This window comes from Schistocerca gregaria, chromosome 3, assembly GCF_023897955.1.
Source record: "Schistocerca gregaria isolate iqSchGreg1 chromosome 3, iqSchGreg1.2, whole genome shotgun sequence".
Classification (NCBI taxonomy): domain Eukaryota; kingdom Metazoa; phylum Arthropoda; class Insecta; order Orthoptera; family Acrididae; genus Schistocerca; species Schistocerca gregaria.
In genome coordinates this window covers 697,607,694-697,627,768 of record NC_064922.1, presented here as the reverse complement: position 1 = coordinate 697,627,768, position 20,075 = coordinate 697,607,694, and the positions used below count along the sequence as shown (strand labels likewise).

Here is a 20,075-nt window from a genome sequence, read left to right as displayed (position 1 = left end):
CGCAAGGCCGCTCTCTCCCACTGAAATTCCTGCAAAACTAATCTGACCTTTTCTGAACATTCCAGCAGAAAATTTCCCTATGGTTCTCGATATGTGAGAAAACATGTACTTAGCCCTAGTCTTATTATGTGGTGGTATACACGCACATGGTTGGAGCAGCGTGCATATTATAGTGCCCTCTCAGTTCTAACAAGAACAATTAACTAATTTGGGTGGTTCGTTTCTCCACAGTTGGAGCTAAACGTTGCTACAGCTAATTTTAGCTGGAGTGCAGCCGCTGTGAACGCTGTATCCACACCAATTTCTTCTCTGCGTCATACGGAGCATTAAGCGCTCCATTCTGCACGTGCCACCAGTTCAGAGAAGAGTCTCCATAAAATTTATCTCTTGTCCTACTCATGGTAGAACTGCCTCCTTCCACTTGGGTTCCTTCTTCACATCATGGGTTTTTTCGACCAATAGGAGCGTTCCTCTCATTTTGTAGAAACACCCTCCACCAATCGCAACCTCCCTTCTATCAAACTGCTTCGAAACTACAGCAGTTTTCTCCTTCCTAGTGAGTCTCCGCCAATCGTACGTTTTTGTGCCCATTCTAGACGCCTACAGTACATTGACCTTTCTGTGTGTCATACTCGCTGGACGAAAATGCGTCACTTGCTTTCGTTCGTATCCCATTGGAATTTCGAAATGCAGTTTTCTATAGCTTCTTCTCTGCTCTTGTACCGATGCCCTCGCTACAGGCGGCCCTCCAGCTTGGATCACCTGGCCCAGGGTCGCTGTCCTCTTTACTGTCACCCCTTTAAGTGGTTGCCAGTGTAACTCCCACAGTGCAGTTTCGCTGCGCTGTTGTGGAGCTGGCTTTTCAAAACTAAAAGCGACTGGAGTTGCCGTCCCTGTTCTACATTCCAGTCAAAGACATGCATTGTATAGGAATGGTGTGTTAATTACCGTCGATTGACTGTCATCCTTTCTTGCATTACATACTGATAGGCAAATATTCTCATAACTGTCGATATACATTAGGTGTCATATCACCTTCTCATTGCGATTTGCAAAGGTCTCATGTAAGGTGCGAATCTGACCATTTATTCTGCCACCTTACAACATGTCTCCTAAACGACCATTCAGCGAATGTTGCTGCGAATGGGCCCTTTGCAGCAGGTGGCTGTGTCATGCACCTGTGCTGACTGCTGTTCATCAGCGATGAAGTCTAAAATTTGCACGCCACTACCATAGCTGGACATCCACTGTGTGACGGTAGGTACCCTTTTCAGATGAATCACGTTTCATGTTCCATCAGACAGATGGCCGTTGGTATGTACGACATGCGTTATGGTCTGTGAAATGCTTTCGTGGCATTCCCTGGGTGATCTCCTCTTTGGAAGGCGTAATGAATCAACACAAATATCAATCTATCCTTAGAGACGATGTCCACTCCTCTACGCAGTTTGTTGGACGATGGCATCGACGAGCAGGACAGTGCATTGTGTCACACAGGTCACAGCGTACTTGTGTGGTTGCAAGAGCACCAGGATGAGTTCAGCGTTCCCTCTTGGCCACCAGACCACCCGAATTTATACACAATCTACGATCTGTGGAGCCACATCGAACGGGCTGTTCACACCTTGAAACGAGAAAGCAAGTGCACCTGGCCACACCGCTGGAGACGGAGTAGCTCCACATACTTGTTTGTACCTTCCAGAACCCCACTAATCCTGGTCCCGCACATCTCTCTATGCAAAAGGTAATTGTTTAGGCTTGTGACAGGTGCTCATATTCGACTGGGCAGTGTATTTAGCCTAACACGCCACCAGTAGCCACTACGACCCTTTAACTCTGGCATAGAGCTATTGTTCATGCCAGACGCGTACCGCTGTGTACTAAATCTAGCACTCTGCAAATCCTCAAGTCCATTAAAATTTTGTCACGTTCGTTCCATGCTGCAGACACACAGCAAGTAAATTTTCACTGTTTGCATTTCTTCCTGTTGATCCAGTTTTAATGGTCAACAGTGTAAAAAGATGGGTCATCTACAACCTTATGGTAGCTGCTTCAGTACGGAATTTGGGAACGGTTTCAGGCAATGCAAGCTGGCAGCACTTTCTGTCCGGCATACAGTTTTTATGTGGTAGGTACAGTCGTGCTCAAAAGTATCCGAACGACCTGAATTGCATTTCGCCTGATTCGAATGCAACCCACATAGCGCAGCTGTCTAACAGGTCCTTTAATCGCCCCTCGGTACAGTCGTTTGACTATTAAAAATGGTTCCAACAATTCACCACTAGAAAACACTGCTGTCTATCGCAATAACTCAAGATGTAAAGTATTACCAAGGTACTACAAATATCAGGGCACATCTTATCACAGATAAGACGGTGCTTCAGGCTTGTAAGCTCACATTTATTACAATAAATGACATACATGAAATGTTACCACTCTCGTTTTACGTCAGATAGGTAATTCACGTAGTAAGTTCGTCGTATTCATGATTTCCTCTTCAAAATAACATACCGTACTTATTATTTAACACAAAATGACATTAAAAATTTAAGTTATTCACGAGCAGCTAGTTGAGAATATGTATGAAATTCAAATGACACGACGAAGCATCTCTTTTTGCATATGGATTCAAACCCAGGTCATGCAGACTAAGCAAAGACTTCGCGACTGTCGGAAACTTACAGTCATTCCTGACTAGGCATACAGAGAGTGATATACCTCGATTTTAGAAAGTATCAGTTAGCAAATATCAGCTTAAAATTACATAACATGAACACTGTTAACGGACGCGAATTCCTACCCAGCCTCTATTGTTCTTGTTAACGAACTACGAGAAATGTTAAATATTGCTTTTTCACAAGTGACTTACTTGAAATGTCATGAGGTAAAGCTTTGTGTTGGACAGGGATTCTAACCCAGAACCTAATTGGATTGTCATCGAAGCACAATCAACTGTGACATATCGGATTTTCTCGGCAGTAGCTAGATGTTTTAACTGAAATGACGAGACGAAACATTATTTTTTTCTTTCCCAGGACTCCAACCTGGCACCTATCGCTGTTATATTCTAGAGAAAACGAACGTTAAAAATATGTTTGTTACACTAGCAGCGACATGTGAGCATGTATGAACTAGAAATAATATGAAGAAGAGTTCAGTGCTGACTGGAAATCGAAACCCACACATATCTCTGTTGACTGCACACAAAGAGACGTCAGCTACAGAATTTTTCTCCACCAGCAGCTCGGAATAACATCCTTGAATTTACAATGATTTCGCAAACAGTTCTGTGTCTCACAGGGACTCAAAAGCGTCAGATACCGTTAGTGTTGACAACGAATGAAAATACATTAAGAATCAAAATTATTACCCTCAGCAGATAGGTGTTCTCATGCTAGAACTTGATAATACATAATGAAAGCTTTAGTTCCAGGCCAATATTCAAACCCCTTCACGCGCAATATGTGGAGATGCTGAGGAATCTGCAGTTTTGAACAAACAACAAATTGCAGTCGAGCTGTATTGTCACGAAGAGATCAAATTCCACGTTAAGGGCGGTGCGAGTTGCGTTCCCAGATCAGAACCAATTTTATCGACTAATCGGGCAGGTAGGTTAGAAAATTTGAAAAGGGAAATGGACAGGTTAAAGTTAGTTGTAGTGGGAATTAGTGAAGTTCGGTGGCAGGAGGAACAAGACTTCTGGTCAGGTGAGTACAGGGTTATAAACACAAAATCAAATAGCGGTAATGCAGGAGTAGGTTTAATAATGAATAGGAAAATAGGAATGCGGGTAAGCTACTACAAACAGCATAGTGAACGCATTATTGTGGCCAAGATAGATACGAAGCCCACACCTACTACAGTAGTACACGTTTATATGCCAACTAGCTCTGCAGATGATGAAGAAATTGAAGAAATGTATGATGAAATAAAAGAAATTATTCAGATAGTGAAGGGAGATGAAAATTTAATAGTCATGGGTGACTGGAATTCGAGTGTAGGAAAAGCGAGAGAAGGAAACGTAGTAGGTGGATTTGGAATGGGGGCTAAGAAATGAAAGAGGAAGCCGTCTGGAAGAATTTTGCACAGAGCACAACTTAGTCATAGCTAACACTTGGTTTAAGAATCATGAATGAAGGTTCTATACATGGAAGAACCCTGGAGATACTAAAAGGTATCAGATAGATTATATAATGGTAAGACAGAGATTTAGGAACCAGGTTTTAAACTGTAAGACATTTCCAGGGGCAGATGTGGACTCTGACCACAATCTATTGGTTATGACCTGTAGATTAAAACTGAAGAAACTGCAAAAAGGTGGGAATTTAAGGAGATGGGACCTGGATAAACTGAAAGAACCAGAGGTTGTACTTGAGGACAGTATTATGGAAATGGAAGAGGATGTAGATGAAGATGAAATGGGAGAAATGATATTGCGTGAACAGTTTGACAGAGCACTGAAAGACCTGAGTCGAAACAAGTCCCCCGGAGTAGACAACATTCCATTGGAACTACTGACGGCCTTGGGAGAGCCAGTCCTGACAAAACTCTACCATCTGGTAAGCAAGATGTATGAAACAGGCGAAATACCCTCAGACTGCAAGAAGAATACAATAATTCCAATCCCAAAGAAAGCATTTGTTGACAGATGTAAAAATTATCGAACAATCAGTTTAATAAGCCATAGCTGCAAAATACTAACACGAATTCTTTAGAGACGAATGGAAAAACTAGTAGAAGCCGACCGCGGGGAAGATCAGTTTGGATTCCGTAGAAATACTGGAACACGTGAGGCAATAGTGACCTTACGACTTATCTTAGAAGAAATATTAAGGAAAGGCAAACCTACGTTTCTAGCTTTTGTAGACTTAGAGAAAGCTTTTGACAATGTTGACTGGAATACTCTCTTTCAAATTCAAAAGGTGGCAGGGGTAAAATACAGGGAGCGAAAGGCTATTTACAATTTGTACAGAAACCAGATGGCAGTTATTAAAGTCGAGGGGCATGAAAGGGAAGCAGTGGTTGGGAAAGGAGTGAGACAGGGTTGTAGCCTCTCCCCGATGTTATTCAATCTGTATATTGAGCAAGCAGTAAAGGAAACAAAAGAAAAATTCGGAGTATGTATTAAAATCCATGGAGAAGAAATAAAAACTTTGAGGTTCGCCGATGACATCGTAATTCTGTCAGAGACAGCAAGGGACTTGGAAGAGCAGTTGAATGGAATGGACAGTGTCTTGAGAGGAGTATATAAGATGAACATCAAGAAAAGCAAAACGAAGATAATGGAATGTAGTCTTATTAAGTCGGGTGATGCTGAGGGAACTAGATTAGAAAATGAGACACTTAAAGTAGTAAAGGAGTTTTGCTATTGGGGAGCAAAATAACTGATGATGGTCGAAGTAGAGAGGATATAAAATGTAGACTGGCAATGGCAAGGAAAGCGTTTCTGAAGAAGAGAAATTTATTAACATCGAGTATAGATTTAAGTGTCAGGAAGTCTTTTCTGAAAGTATTTGTATGGAGTGTAGCCATGTATGGAAGTGAAACATGGACGATAAATAGTTTAGACAAGAAGAGAATAAAAGCTTTCGAAATGTGGTGCTACAGAAGAATGCTGAAGATTAGATGGGTAGATCACGTAACTAATGAGGAAGTATTGAATAGGATTGGGGAGAAGAGACGTTTGTGGCACAACTTGACCAGAAGAAGGGATCGGTTGGTAGGACATGTTCTGAGGCATCAAGGAATCACCATTTTAGTATTGGAGGGCAGTGTGGAGGGTAAAAATCATAGAGGGAGACCAAGAGATGAAAACACTAAGCAGATTCAGAAGGATGTAGGTTGCAGTAGGTACTGGGAGATGAAGAAGCTTGCACAGGATAGAGTAGCATGGAGAGCTGCATCAAACCAGTCTCGGGACTGAAGACCACAACAACAACAACATAAACTCAAATAAAAGATGGAGTAAGAGTTCTGTGAGCCTACATAGCGTTTGTTTCGTCACTAGAAATAAGTAACTAGTATAAGAAAGGTTACTGTTGATAGAGTTTTTACGTGTCGCGACTCCTGACTTTATTGTGGTTCAACCTAATGACGGTAATAATCGAATTATCCGGTAACTTCACACTTCACAGTGGATTTTCTCGAACTAAGAAATTTGCTGAATTAGTGAATATTTCAAAATGGTTTTACATCGAAGCTATGATGCCTAGAAGAGTCTTTACATCCTGCTGACATGAGAATAGCATAATTAGCATAATCTCCACGTCAGAAGCTTGTTTCTACTTAACCATTTAATAGACTCGCATTTTTCCATAGTGACTAATTTTGTAAGCTAAGCAAATCATCCGTTACAGCACTCTTGGGGCTGGGAAATGTGGCCACAATAGTCTGGTGGAACGAACTATCACAGGTGCAATGCGTGAGTTCAGGCATTTACTTTTAAGAGGAACAAACAGATTTACTTTACCTCTGGTAACCTCAAGAGAAAGACGTGATAATCCAGAATCCGCATTAAACATCAAGTTCCTTCATTACCAATTGGGCAGAGCCGGTTTACGTTGGGAAATGACATAGGCGGAAGTCATGGTAAACAAAAATACTGTCTCCAGTAAACTTACTTACATTAGAAAATTTTATTTTATTTGATGAAACGATAGCCATTTAAAGGAACAGGGCTCTTATTTTTCTTGTACTTGATTGAAAGAGAGACGTTGAAAAATTTGGTGCTGGACTGTGATTCCAATTCGTATCTCATCTTTCGAGGATCTGAATCAAAAAAATGGCTCAAATGGCTCTCTCTGGGTGTTGTGTGGCGTCCTTAGGTTAGTTAGGTTTAAGTAGTTCTAAGTTCTAGGGGACTGATGACCATAGATGTTAAGTCCCATAGTGCTCAGAGCCTTTTGAACCATCTCTCTCTCTCTCTCTCTCTCTCTCTCTCTCTCTCTCTCTCTCTCTCACACACACACACACACACACACACACACACACGCGTACAGTCTTTTTTTATTTTTATTTGTTTGTTGTGCTCCACTATCGGCGAGGCAGGAAAACGTTCGTCAATGATTTTCTTAGTTTTGAGTACACTTACGAAAGATATATAAAAACAACTATGAGAGTTACTGATGTATGAAGCTTAGTTTGCAGTCAGTTCTGAGTATTATTAGTAACTACGCTCCAGTCCCTAAACCCAGTTTCAGAAATGTGAATCAGACGGATTACGTATTCCAGGCCGTAGCAGCCGCGTCATTGAGACGTCAGCTATGCTCACTTCCCAGCCCACTGTAGGATCACATCGGTTCGTCTTCTTCCTGCTGGTAATGTAACTGAGATTTGGCAACAAGGCAAGGTATATTTGGCAACTCTGTGATCGACGAGTTACTTCCTGGTGTCTACGGAATTAAGCCTCAAAGTTCACTTGATCTTTCCTGTCATTTCCATTGAATAATCTGAGTTATTATTAACGCTTGAGCTGTAACAAAAGATTGTAAATTTATGGTTTCCAGACCAGGAAAATCGTTGCACGTTAAAATTGCATCTAATCTCGTCCTTTAAATAGGGGTTTACGAGTTCTAGCGACTACTGGTCTCGTAAGTGGAGGCAGAGACACATGCCTCTTCCCTAGCTCCGTGGAAACGTGCTAACCTGAGAGAAAGCGTGTGTTATGATTTGCGGTTCCAGTATTGCTGAGTGTAACGTTTTTATCCTTTCTGTGAAAGAGCTACAAGCAGTCAGATCACACATCGATAAGAAAATCGCAAGAAAATACTTCCGGCTCATAGTGCAATGGTGAAAAAACTTACAATGCTGCACAACAGGTAACGCCTCTTTCCACTGCTGACGAACAAATTTTGGGTTTCTAGGAATACATAACTTTATTTATGAAATGCCATATTTGCATACCACTTGAGTATGACACAGCACACCAATAAAACACATATCCAATGTAAGTGTTTAGTATTTTACTAAATCGTCCGATAGAGGAACGCCTGTGTACAGATACTCAGTTTTATTGAAACAGACTTTCGTCGTAAGGTTATCGTGGGTAGTTTTATTTCATTTCTTACAATACAGTGCACAATTTTCGTACGGCTTCTTTTAGTGTTGTTAAAACATTAGTTAATATGAGAGAGAAATTAATCATCACCGATATATGCGAATTTTCTGTGTTGTCTATAACAGTCTGACAATGCACATGCAGTTTGTTGATTGCATGGCTGTAGAAAACTTGATCTGAGTTAAAGCTGTCAAACAAGGTTTTATGAAGAATAAAATGCCACTGCCACACTACAGCTAATGTGGAAAATACTTTTCTGGCGTATTCTGGCACGATGCGCTCTCCCCATACATAATACAAAAGTTTCGAGATGCATCTGCAGCCTGGCCATCTATTAAACCTGAAAAGAACGAAATGTCGCAGAAGTTAGCCCTTTTTCCACATGCGACTATTTTGGGTTGAGAAGTGAAGGGAATTATGTTTCAAGGGCCATTAGGTCGATAACTTCAGCAGACAGCAGTATGGCGTTTTAAAAAAATGTAGCCGTGTATGTACCCAAGCTCGCGACGTCTAATCAACAGTGCGCCACCCTTACCGTTACGCTAGGAGCTGACACGGAGCTACAAGAGATCCAGAGCTTAACAACAATTCCTCCAGAACTTGTGCATTGCACAGTGCTGTGAGATAATGCATATGACCGGATCTAGACTTCTGAGAGACGGACAGGTACAGCTTTTCTTTTGCACTGCACGACGCTTTTAACAAACAGATAGCACAAAAAAGGAACACTTCCTGTTTAAATTTCTGCATCCTACACTGTTCTACGCCTCTGTGTAGGTGTCAGTTATGTGATTTTATTTCGGTGATTACAAAATAGAGTCGAATGTATCCACTGGGTAGCCGAGGCAGCTAGTTCATGGCGATTCGGTCAACCAAGTAAGTGAATGTACTGAACATGCTGCAGACCACTACAGCAAGTCTGTGTGTCAGAATTCACATCCAGTGAGGCGCAACATTGTTATGATAGCAAAAGGAGTGATAGAGAAGAGAATTTTGTGGTCTCTTGGATTGATGCTAGGTTCATCTACTTACGGTCTGGGTTCGATTCCAACTTCTGCTGATGATTTTTGATAAGGAGAGACGGATTCTGTTCTCTTCTGGCTACGCCAAGTGAAGAAGGTATAATGGTATTGTGGTCTGACATTCATGTTAAGCGTGATATTCCTTTTCTACCAAGTAGACGTTAGGTTGAACCACAATAAAGTCAGGAGTCGCGACACGTAGAAACTCTATCGACAGTAACCTTTCTTATACTAGTTATTTATTTCTAGTGACGAAACAAATGCTATGTAGGGTCACAGAACACTTACTCCATCTTTTATTTGAGTTTCTGTATGTCGATAAAATTGGTTCTGATCTGGGAATGCAACTCAGACCGCCCTTAACGTGGAATTTGATCCTTCGTGACAATACAGCTCGACTGCAATTTGTTGTTTGTTCAAAACTGCAGATTCCACAGCATCTCCACATACTGCACGTGAAGGGGTTCGAATCTTGGCCGGGCACTAAAGCTTTCATTATGTATTATCAAGTTCTAGCATGGGAACACCTATCTGCTGGTGGGTAATAATTTTGATTCTTAATGTATTTTCATTCGTTGTCAACACTAACGGTATCTGACGCTTTTGAGTCCCTGTGAGACACAGAACTGTTTGCGAAATCATTGTAAATTCAAGGATGTTATTCCGAGCTGCTGGTGGAGAAAAATTCTGTAGCTGACGTCTCTTTGTGTGCAGTCAACAGCGAGATGTGTGGGGCTCGATTCTCAGTCAGCACTGAACTTTTCGTCATATTATTTCTAGTTCAAACATGCTCACATGTCGCTGCTAGTGTAACAAACATATTTTTAACGTTCGTTTTCTCTAGAATATAACAGCGATAGGTGTAAGGTTGTAGTCCTGGGAAAGAAAAAAATAATGTTTCGTCTCGTCATTTCAGTTAAAACATCTAGCTACTGCCGAGAAAATCCGATATGTCACAGTTGATTGTGCTTAAATGACAATCCAATTAGGTTGGAATCCCTGTCCAACACAAAGCTTTACGTCATGGCATTTCAAGTAAGTCACTTGTGAAAAAGCAATATTTAACATCTCTCGTAGTTCGTTAACAAGGACAATAGATGCTGGGTAGGAATTCGCGTCTGTTAACAGTGTTCATGTTATGTAATTTTAAGCTGATATTTGCTAACTGATACTTTCTAAAATCGAGGTATATCACTCTCTGTATGCCTAGTCAGGAATGACTGTAAGTTTCCGTCAGTCGCGAAGTCTTTGCTTAGTCTGCATGACCTGGGTTTGAATCCATATGCAAAAAGAGCCGGTTCGTCGTGTCATTTGAAGTTCATACATATTCTCAACTAGCTGCTTGTGAATAACTTAAATTTTTAATGTCATTTTCTGTTAAATAATAATTACGGTATGTTATCTTGAAGAGGGCGACGAACTTACTACGTGAATTACCTATCTGACGTAAAATGAGAGTGGTAACATTTCATGTATGTCATTTATTGTAATAAATGTGAGCTTACAAGCCTGAAGCACCGTCTTATCTGTGATAAGATGTACACTGATATTTGTAGTACCTTGGTATTACTTTGCGTCTTGAGTTATTGCGATACACAGCAGTGTTTTCTAGTGGTGACTTGTTGGAACCGTTTTTAATAGTCAAACGACTGTACCGAGGGGCGATTAGAGGACCTGTTAGACAGCTGCGCTATGTGGGTTGCATTCGAATCAGGCGAAATGCAATTCAGGTCGTTCGGATACTTTTGAGCACAACTGTACAGTTGTGCAAAAATACGACTCAAGAGTTTCTTATGTTGGGTGAAAGGAGTGTATAGTAAAGCGTTGATCCAAGTTTAGCATTAGAAGACTTAGCAATTCCATTTACATGCTGAATGTTTCCGCTACCTTACTAGTCATTTTCATATCGTAGTGCGAGCGATTGTCTGTAGACACGGACTCTCCGTGGTCACAAGAATACGTATCGTCATTTATACTAGAAAATATCAGCAGACGCCAAGTTTCACTGCTTCTCTACGGTACTCACCAGATCGTAAGTTTAAATATAGCTTGCTTGTTAATTATAGCACAATCGTCGATATAAATGTTTAGCGAATATTCCTCCGAAAGAAGTGAAAATCTATGAAACTACTTTTCAAATACGTTCTAAATAATTTCAGAATAAATGGAAGTCATTGGGTATTTGTTGGTCGTGATTATCGTAGTGCTTAATTGATATCATAGCACGTGTTGCGCTAAATAACTCATTTTCAATTTGAATACGTTATTGTAATATTGTATATTCAGATATTTTGTACTATACACTACTGGAAATGGAAAAAAGAACACATTGACACCGGTGTGTCAGACCCACCATACTTACTCCGGACACTGCGAGAGGGCTGTACAAGCAATGATCACACGCACGGCACAGCGGACACCCCAGGAACCGCGGTGTTGGCCGTCGAATGGCGCTAGCTGCGCAGCATTTGTGCACCGCCGCCGTCAGTGTCAGCCAGTTTGCCGTGGCATACGGAGCTCCATCGCAGTCTTTAACACTGGTAGCATGCCGCGACAGCGTGGACGTGAACCGTATGTGCAGTTGACGGACTTTGAGCGAGGGCGTATAGTGGGCATGCCGGAGGCCGGGTGGACGTACCGCCGCATTGCTCAACACGTGGGGCGTGAGGTCTCCACAGTACATCGATGTTGTCGCCAGTGGTCGGCGGAAGGTGCACGTGCCCGTCGACCTGGGAATGGACCGCAGCGACGCACGGATGCACGCCAAGACCGTAGGATCCTACGCAGTGCTGTAGGGGACCGCACCGCCACTTCCCAGCAAATTAGGGACACTGTTGCTCCTGGGGTATCGGCGAGGACCATTCGCAACCGTCTCCATGAAGCTGGGCTACGGTCCCGCACACCGTTAGGCCGTCTTCCGCTCACGCCTCAACATCGTGCAGCCCGCCTCCAGTGGTGTCGCGACAGGCGTGAATGGAGGGACGAATGGAGACGTGTCGTCTTCAGCGATGAGAGTCACTTCTGCCTTGGTGCCAATGATGGTCGTATGCGTGTTTGGCGCCGTGCAGGTGAGCGCCACAATCAGGACTGCATACGACCGAGGCACACAGGGCTAACACCCGGCATCATGGTGTGAGGAGCGATCTGCTACACTGGCCGTACACCTCTGGTGATGGTCGAGGGGACACTGAATAGTGCACGGTACATCCAAAACGTCATCGAACCCATCGTTCTACCATTCCTAGACCGGCAAGGGAACTTGCTGTTCCAACAGGACAATGCATGTCCGCATGTATCCCGTGCCACCCAACGTGCTCTAGAAGGTGTAAGTCAACTACCCAGGCCAGCAAGATCTCCGGATCTGTCCCCCATTGCGCATGTTTGGGACTGGATGAAGCGTCGTCTCACGCGGTCTGCACGTCCAGCACGAACGCTGGTCCAACTGAGGCGCCAGGTGGAAATGGCACGGCAAGCCGTTCCACAGGACTACATCCAGCATCTCTACGATCGTCTCCATGGGAGAATAGCAGCCTGCATTGCTGCGAAAGGTGGATATACACTGTACTAGTGCCGACATTGTGCATGCTCTGTTGCCTGTGTCTATGTGCCTGTGGTTCTGTCAGTGTGATCATGTGATGTATCTGACCCCAGGAATGTGTCAATAAAGTTTCCCCTTCCTGGGACAATGAATTCACGGTGTTCTTCTTTCAATTTCCAGGAGTGTACACTGAGCATGCTTTACTCTGTGGTCAATATTTCAGCTGTCAGTAGAATTCATCATTTATTTGTGGTAAAAAGTAATGGAAAGACCATCAGATATTTTTTTATGGAAACTAAAGCAATTTCTTTATTAAGTACAAAGCCGACTTTTCTGAGGGAAGACTACTGAATCGTAGGAATAAACTCATGTTTCTGGCCTCATATCTTACTGGCGGTCATTGAAGGTTATTACATCCCTTTGTTAGCTGCCTCAAATATACGGCATTTAAGTGCACAGTATCTAAACAATATATCAACTGTGTTGCAACGAGTTCTTCAAAAGAAACATACAATTTTGACCTGTAGCTTCATGTCTACTGGCTTTAAATGGCAAGCAATAAGTTTCCCACGTTCACTAATCGGAATATTGTGTGTACAAATAAGCGACTTCCTTCAACCGTTAAAAAAAAACCAGTGGAATTTAATTTGCCGTTACACGGGGCATGTAGCACTCTCATGCCTATAAAAACCAGTGATTCAACAGACACAGATTTGAACATCAAAACTCAAGAGCACGAATAATATCCCTCAAATCATTGATATCGTCTTTAGTCATATAACTACAGTTTTGTTGTGTGTCTTGCAACGGCTATGCAAGACGAACTGACAGAATTAATACCCAATGTCAGGTAAGATTTGCGCTCACTTCTTGTTACGTGCTGAACGAATCTGCTGATTTTAGGAGATCGAATTAAAAACTGAAATACATGATATTTGCCGTGGAACATCAATATTGTGTATTTAAGTTTTTAATATGTCTATGTTCCTGGAAGTACCGACGGAATATTCCATACAAAAGATATCGGTTTACTCATCTCGCTTTCCTTTGTAGTCTTTCCACAACAACAGGGTGTTATTTCTTCTTGGAAAGAGATGCAACATACAATAACTGGCATTCATTTTGCTTTCGGTTGGAATCTTGTCATTAGAAATCTCAGCAATAACAAAGAAAAGAGACCCCATATAGCAGAACGGATCATATACGACTGTGAATGTTGACTTTCTCGGCATGTCCTACTGTTGAAAAGCCCTTGGGGTTACAGCTGGATGGTAGTGATGAAATGTTTCGAAGTATCAACAACTCCTGGAAGAGTAATAGTGTTGCGCCCAGAAAAATATACTGGGCAGATGTAAAATTTTTTGAAGTTTTTCCCCGTCAGTGCCAAACCAAATTAAGTTAGGCTGAAGTTCAGTGTTGCAACCAGAATGACTAACAGACAGGAGAGGCGGTGAATATTGCGACATACAATCGACGCCACTGCCACACGTCGCTCAAGCAAAATGTCTGAATCGCCTGATCCGCAGTGTGGTCTCAATGTGATCGGAACGTAACATTATTTTGGCAGCACTGCAAGATGCCGTAATGATACGTAAATCTTACACAAGAACACGTTTCAGCCCAGTGGCATTGCAGAAAGCACCAAGCTGAAGAGCTGAAAGCCAGAGCTGAGACGCAGAGGTGTGCTGAAGACTGCTGAAAACCCTGGAAAATCAGGCCATATTGAACTCACTCATTGCTTCCGACAGGTGGCTGTAAATACTCAAGTTCTCGATATCTTCTACATCTCAGTTGCAGTTCGAGGCCGTCTCTATGACATGCTGGCTGCCTTTCATCGGATGACTGCTTCCTTCGAGGCTGCAGTCAGCCTGGACTGCTGGACTTTGCTGTTGTGAGCTACTGAACTCTCTTCCGTTCATGTGACGACCTGGAGCTTTCTACCACTGACTCACTGTGGTCAAACTGATGGTGCTTGGCGCAATATCACTCTGTCGATCTACGAGGAAGGAACGCTAACTGCTGCCGCCACCTAACTTGCATCTTTGAATTGACACTGACGTCGACAGTGTTTCTCTGGTGGTGAGGTAATGTTGTAGCTCTGCACCACTGGCACTGTCCTGTGCAGGGCTGCTGGAAGTTTACTGGGACATTCCCTTCGATTCCAAAGACTGTGTAATAGTAAAAAGCGTCGTGCAGCTGTTGGTGTCATCGCTGGCCGAGCGGTGCCTGCCACCAGCCAGTCCAGCTACTCTGCACGGCGCCATTCTTGCTGCATTACCTGCCGTGACCTACCCCGGCGACTTCGAGAGACTGCCGAGCTGGATGCGTCAGCGTATTCCATCCCTGTGTGATGCGATCGCCGCCCTCCTACTTGCTACCAAGCAGAATGTGATTCAGTTGGAGAACCAAAGCGAATAAGTGGATAATTCGCTAACGCTGTCTCAATAACACCCAGGGCTTCTGACAGGTCCTCACCACTGTGCTCCACACTTCGTCATCCTTCGTCCTTAAAGATTACGGCCCACTGACCCTTATAAGAGGTACATAATTCATCGGAACGCCTCGAAAACGTCTGGAGAAAACTGAGAGTTTCTCATCATCATTATCAACTTTTGTGCAAAACTTCATTATTAAAGAAAGGCAAGAAGTCATAATATCGAGAAGTTTCATAATTTCGAGAAGTATCATAATTTCGAGAAGTTTCATAATTTTGAGAAGTTTCATAATTGCTTAGTTACTCACAAAAGTGTTGTATTGCTGCATGACTGTTAATCCGTAAAAGACAATAAAGTATTATATGAGCAGAAACTAAAAATTATGTTTCCTTTTGAAGCTCAATCTCTGAAGAATGTTGTACAATAAATATGAATGTTAATGACTGGTTTCAGAGGTTTTTTTTGATTTATCAGTACGCAGGTACACAACAGAACGTAATTATTATCTCCAGAGATAAGGACTATGCACTGTTCAGTTAAACCTCACATCCATTTGTTTACGATACACAGAAATGTCATTGCGAAGGCGTCGATAGTTCCTGTAATATTACAGTTCACACGTTGTGTAGGACACATAAAACTTGTGCAATCTTTTATGTGTCGTCGTCAGTAGCATAGTGCAAGTCTCTGAGTATTGTGTCGCTGCTCTCTTCTTTGCAAAGTCTTAGGGTTACAGAGTAAAAGCTCTAGGGTTTAATGTATATGCTTTCAAATATACCATTAAACTGCACATGGAGATACATTTTCATGTGGTCATACATCCAACAAATAATAGATGTATGCTCATTTTATCTGTGCTTAGTAAGTTCTCAAACCTGACCTCCGAATATGTTGAAGAATTTTCAAGTGAACCAATAAAATGATCCGTGACACTGAGAAGGAGACTCCTTCAAACGAAGCTTCATCTTGACGGAATATATTAGGTTCTCTAGAACAGTATTAGTTACCTATTCTCGCTGTTACTTTCTCACCCAGTTATTCCATGTTATATTTGCGTAAGTTACATGGAAGTGAGGATTTCCAACTGCCTGAAAAGCCACCAGTAACACGATGCGTGGTTAAATGATTAATTAATAATTGAATTGCTTATGAAAAATACGATATTCAAGAAATGCTAGAAGCCCATTTCTTAACCACAACTGTGGGAGCCTCGATGTCAGTAATTTACGCAAGGTAGTCTCCAGTTTCTCCTGTTTAAGTAATCATTCATATGTAAATATTCGGTGCAATCTACAATGCATTTAAGTTTTTCTATTCTGTTCCATAAACTTCATAAGTGTAGTGTCATTTTAAACCTCCCCTACAGGTATTCGCTGCACAGAATAGAATTTTACTTGCGTTATAAAACTGATGTACAAAAAGTGCAGTATTATTAATTTCCTGATGCGTTTAGCTCTTTATATTACATGCCTCTTCAGTAGACTTTATTCAAACAATATACAGTCTTCTCCTTTTGTATGTAAATTACGATCTGAGACACAAATAAAATGTTACCTATAGTTATTTTTTACCTGTCCTTGCAGTTTACTTGTTTCATTTCAAGTCATGCTACGTTAAGATGCACACTTCAACTTCGTTTAAGAAATTTCATACTATATTCACATTGAAATTTTTGATTTTCAGACTTTGTTTTGCGTGCGCTGTATGACGTTCATCATGTCACTGATTACTTACCTGTTACATAAGGTTGTTAACACAAGTGTGATGACTTTTAATAAATGAATTATTTATTCACATGACGTCTATCATCTTCTTTGTGTATAGAAGTATTGCCAAGCTATCATCTGTTACTTCTGTTGTTCTTTATTTCTCTCTCTCTCTCTCTCTCTCACTCTCACTCTCTCTCTCTCTCTCTCTCTCTCTCTCTGTGTGTGTGTGTGTGTGTGTGTGCGTGTTTGTTTGTTTATAAGACTTCGTGTTTAATGTTTAATAAAATAAGAAAAAGAGTGGATAGTTACAATATGTTGATTACACGGATGTTGACATTACGTTAAGATAGTGGAAGAGTGGTCTTATGGCTCTTGGGTCTCATAATTTGTTACAAGAGAGGAAGCAGAAGAATGTGTCAGGAAGGACATGAAATTACTGAAAGAAACATTTTCTCTGCATAACAATTCGGCCATGGATTTCAAATCCATAATTAATAAATGGAAGAACAAAACTACGTATTATCCGAGGGAATAAAATGCCTTTAATTTAACAAAGGCGAAATTCATCTGGAAACTCAACACATTTAGTGTCTTGTATATAGTTTCAATATGAAATACTGGACAGTGGCAACGCTTCAGGCGAAAAATATTCGGAGGTCTTTGAAAGCTAGTTTTCATAGCCATCTGCCTGACATTTTTACGAGTCAATTTCAACCCTTCACTACTAAAGAAGCAAGGAATTGGTACGGTACAAGCCTCCTAAGAAAGATTTAACAGATTTTAGTAATCTAGACAATTTCAGTAATCTGTACAGGTTATCACTTCACTGATAAACTGCCTCATACGTCAGATTTAATTTTAAGTGGTATTTGTTGAAATTGATTCGACTCTATTCACATCAGCATGTGTTCCAAAATGCAGACGTATGTTTTATGACATCTGATGATGCCGTAACTAGAAATTTGGCAACCCTATACCAACACAAATTAGACATACGAATCATCTGATAATCGTCACTGAAACACGAAACGGTGGCGACGAAAAGAAAAGGACATTAATGAATGTGTATTTAAACCAACTGGCTGTATTTGTTCAGACATATTTCCTCTATGGTACCCATTCTTGCTCTGCTCTAAAAGGTTATCGTCTCCTTTTAGTTTCAAGTTTTGAATAATATTTTCACAAGTTTCAGAACTTTTATATTTACAATAAATTGTCAAGGACAGCAGAGCTATTGTTCAATCTTTCAGTTCATCAAATGAGCAAAATAACTATTGCTGTTTTCTTATGCATTTTGCAGAAACCCAACACCGAACGACGAGCTGATACACTGGCCGAGAGTGACTTCAGACACTGAACCAGAGTATCTGGAAATAGGCGAGAAGCTGGAAGCGAAGAAGGGTCTAGTCCAAGAGCGAATGGAACTCTGGAGATCGCTTCCACTCACCAGGGTTCATCAGAAAAACGTAGAAAAACAAGAACTCTGAGCTAATTTTTAATTAAGTAAATAGGCAACTAATTTTTCACATCGAAGTCCAATAAACGTCCTTTATTTGATAGAGAAAATTTCTTTTTATCTTACATTCCCCAAGGGTGCCACATTCCCTTCGTGTGTTTCTCAAACGGAATGGGACGTCATTCCATATTAATTAGCATTAAATTCGAGTTTCACTTGCAAGACGAAATAAAATGTGCTGACCACTTGGCCAAAGTTGTAAAACCTTAGAGATATGACAGGATTTAGAGCTGGGCTAATTATAAAATCCAAGTTGTATTATGTTAGAGATATAATAGAAATGACAGCTGGGATAATTTCTCACTCCTTTGTATTCGATCGTGCTCAAATTGGTGACAGTTGAAGCTGCAACATAAACACGTTGCACAAAATTTGTCGTCTAGCATATCGAAGATAATTTGACTTTGGAAGCCTGTCGTTAGCATTGAATGAAGTAAAACAGCAACTGGCTGATGGTTTAAAACTTAGATGGAACAAGCTTCTTGGTTCATACGTAGCTTAAGTAAACAAACAACCGTTTAGTATCCCTCCAGCAGTCGTTCAGAAGGAAGAAAATGCGCTGGTGTCCGTCTCGCGACAGGGTAGTGCGGAACGCTGTCATGGACGGCGCAAGCGAGACATTGTATTGTACCTCCGCTGGTCCAAAAGTTTACCTGTAGCCGGCTTTAGGCCTTGCCAGTCAGACTTAAGCTGATTTCAGCAGTTTTAGACCTGGCCTTCGCCTCGCACTGTGCTGTTTCGTTGTGATAGTCAGTCGTTCGGATTGACCCACTTTTTTTTTTAGATCATCTGTAATCGTCGTTTAGACTCTCGCTGTTTCGTTGTAGAGTGATTTGTATGTCGATTTTAGTTCCCTCTTCCAGAGTTCAGCACCGTAGCTTGTTATCAAGCCGCTATCGGTTGGTATAGTTACATTTGTGCCAACAGTATGTGACGGGTCAAAAAGTAATGGTAAAGCTTTAATTGTGACAGGAGTTAAATCCTCTTAAATTTTTGTATTAGGAACCGAATTAACCCAAAGAGGGAACTGAAACGTATGTGGGCACTAGGTGTGATATTCGCCACCAGTATTAGCATAGCGAGCGGCCAAAAATGGTGCGAGTTTCGCTCATCACCAGCGGTAACCGTCTGCGGCACAGATTACGTGAACAGTAGCAGGCCATAGAAGCAATTGCCGACAGCTGCAGAATATAATGAACTAATTGTTGTAAGTTACGGTAGCATTGTAACTTTCTATGCTTAATGGCTCTTAGATGGTTTTAACATGGGGCTAATGGTCAGTGGAGTAGCGGACCTTGAACAAATTAGTTGAACACCACGTTTTGTAGAAGATGGTGGAGTTACGGCAGAGAATAGCTGGTGAGCTGTCGTATCGATGGCCACAGTTTAACTGCTAGACTGGATCTATTCGGACGAATAATTTATGAATACGCTTAAGCAGGTATTTGGAGGATTTGGTATGTTGAAGGTTAATACTGACTGCTAATGGTTGTTGTTATTAAAGCGCGATCAATGGAAAATCTATGCATGCTGTTGTCGGTTTCACAGGCTTGATAATTTACCACGATGTGAAGAAAGTGCTGTACCTATAAATTTGAAGGTCTGAATCAGAGGCTCAGACGGTTATGCGACCGTGAAGGCTGCAGATTCCTCGACTTGTGCCTAAGGGTGGTTGGGTTTCAGGTTCCGCTGAACAGGTTACCTGTACACTATACGCAGGAGGCTGCTACACGGGTAGCTGGGGCTGTATAACGTGGAGTGGGCGGTTTTAGAGGTTAGAGGGTCCGGCAAAACACAAG

The 20,075-nt window shown here is 41.7% G+C and overlaps 1 protein-coding gene across 3 annotated transcripts in view; it reads left to right on the top strand.

Annotated features, from left to right (window-relative positions):
• The window catches only part of LOC126354705 (juvenile hormone esterase-like), a 294,899-nt gene extending 276,572 nt beyond the window's left edge, over positions 1-18,327 (top strand). The window contains exon 10 of one of the 3 annotated variants that reach the window (XM_050004528.1): positions 18,061-18,327. In XM_050004528.1, the coding sequence (XP_049860485.1) occupies positions 18,061-18,247 (187 nt within the window). In that variant the 3' untranslated portion in view covers positions 18,248-18,327. The remainder of the gene's footprint in view (positions 1-18,060) is intronic. The other 2 variants (XM_050004527.1, XM_050004526.1) reach the window with 2 other exon arrangements.
• The last annotated feature ends 1,748 nt before the right edge of the window (positions 18,328-20,075 follow it).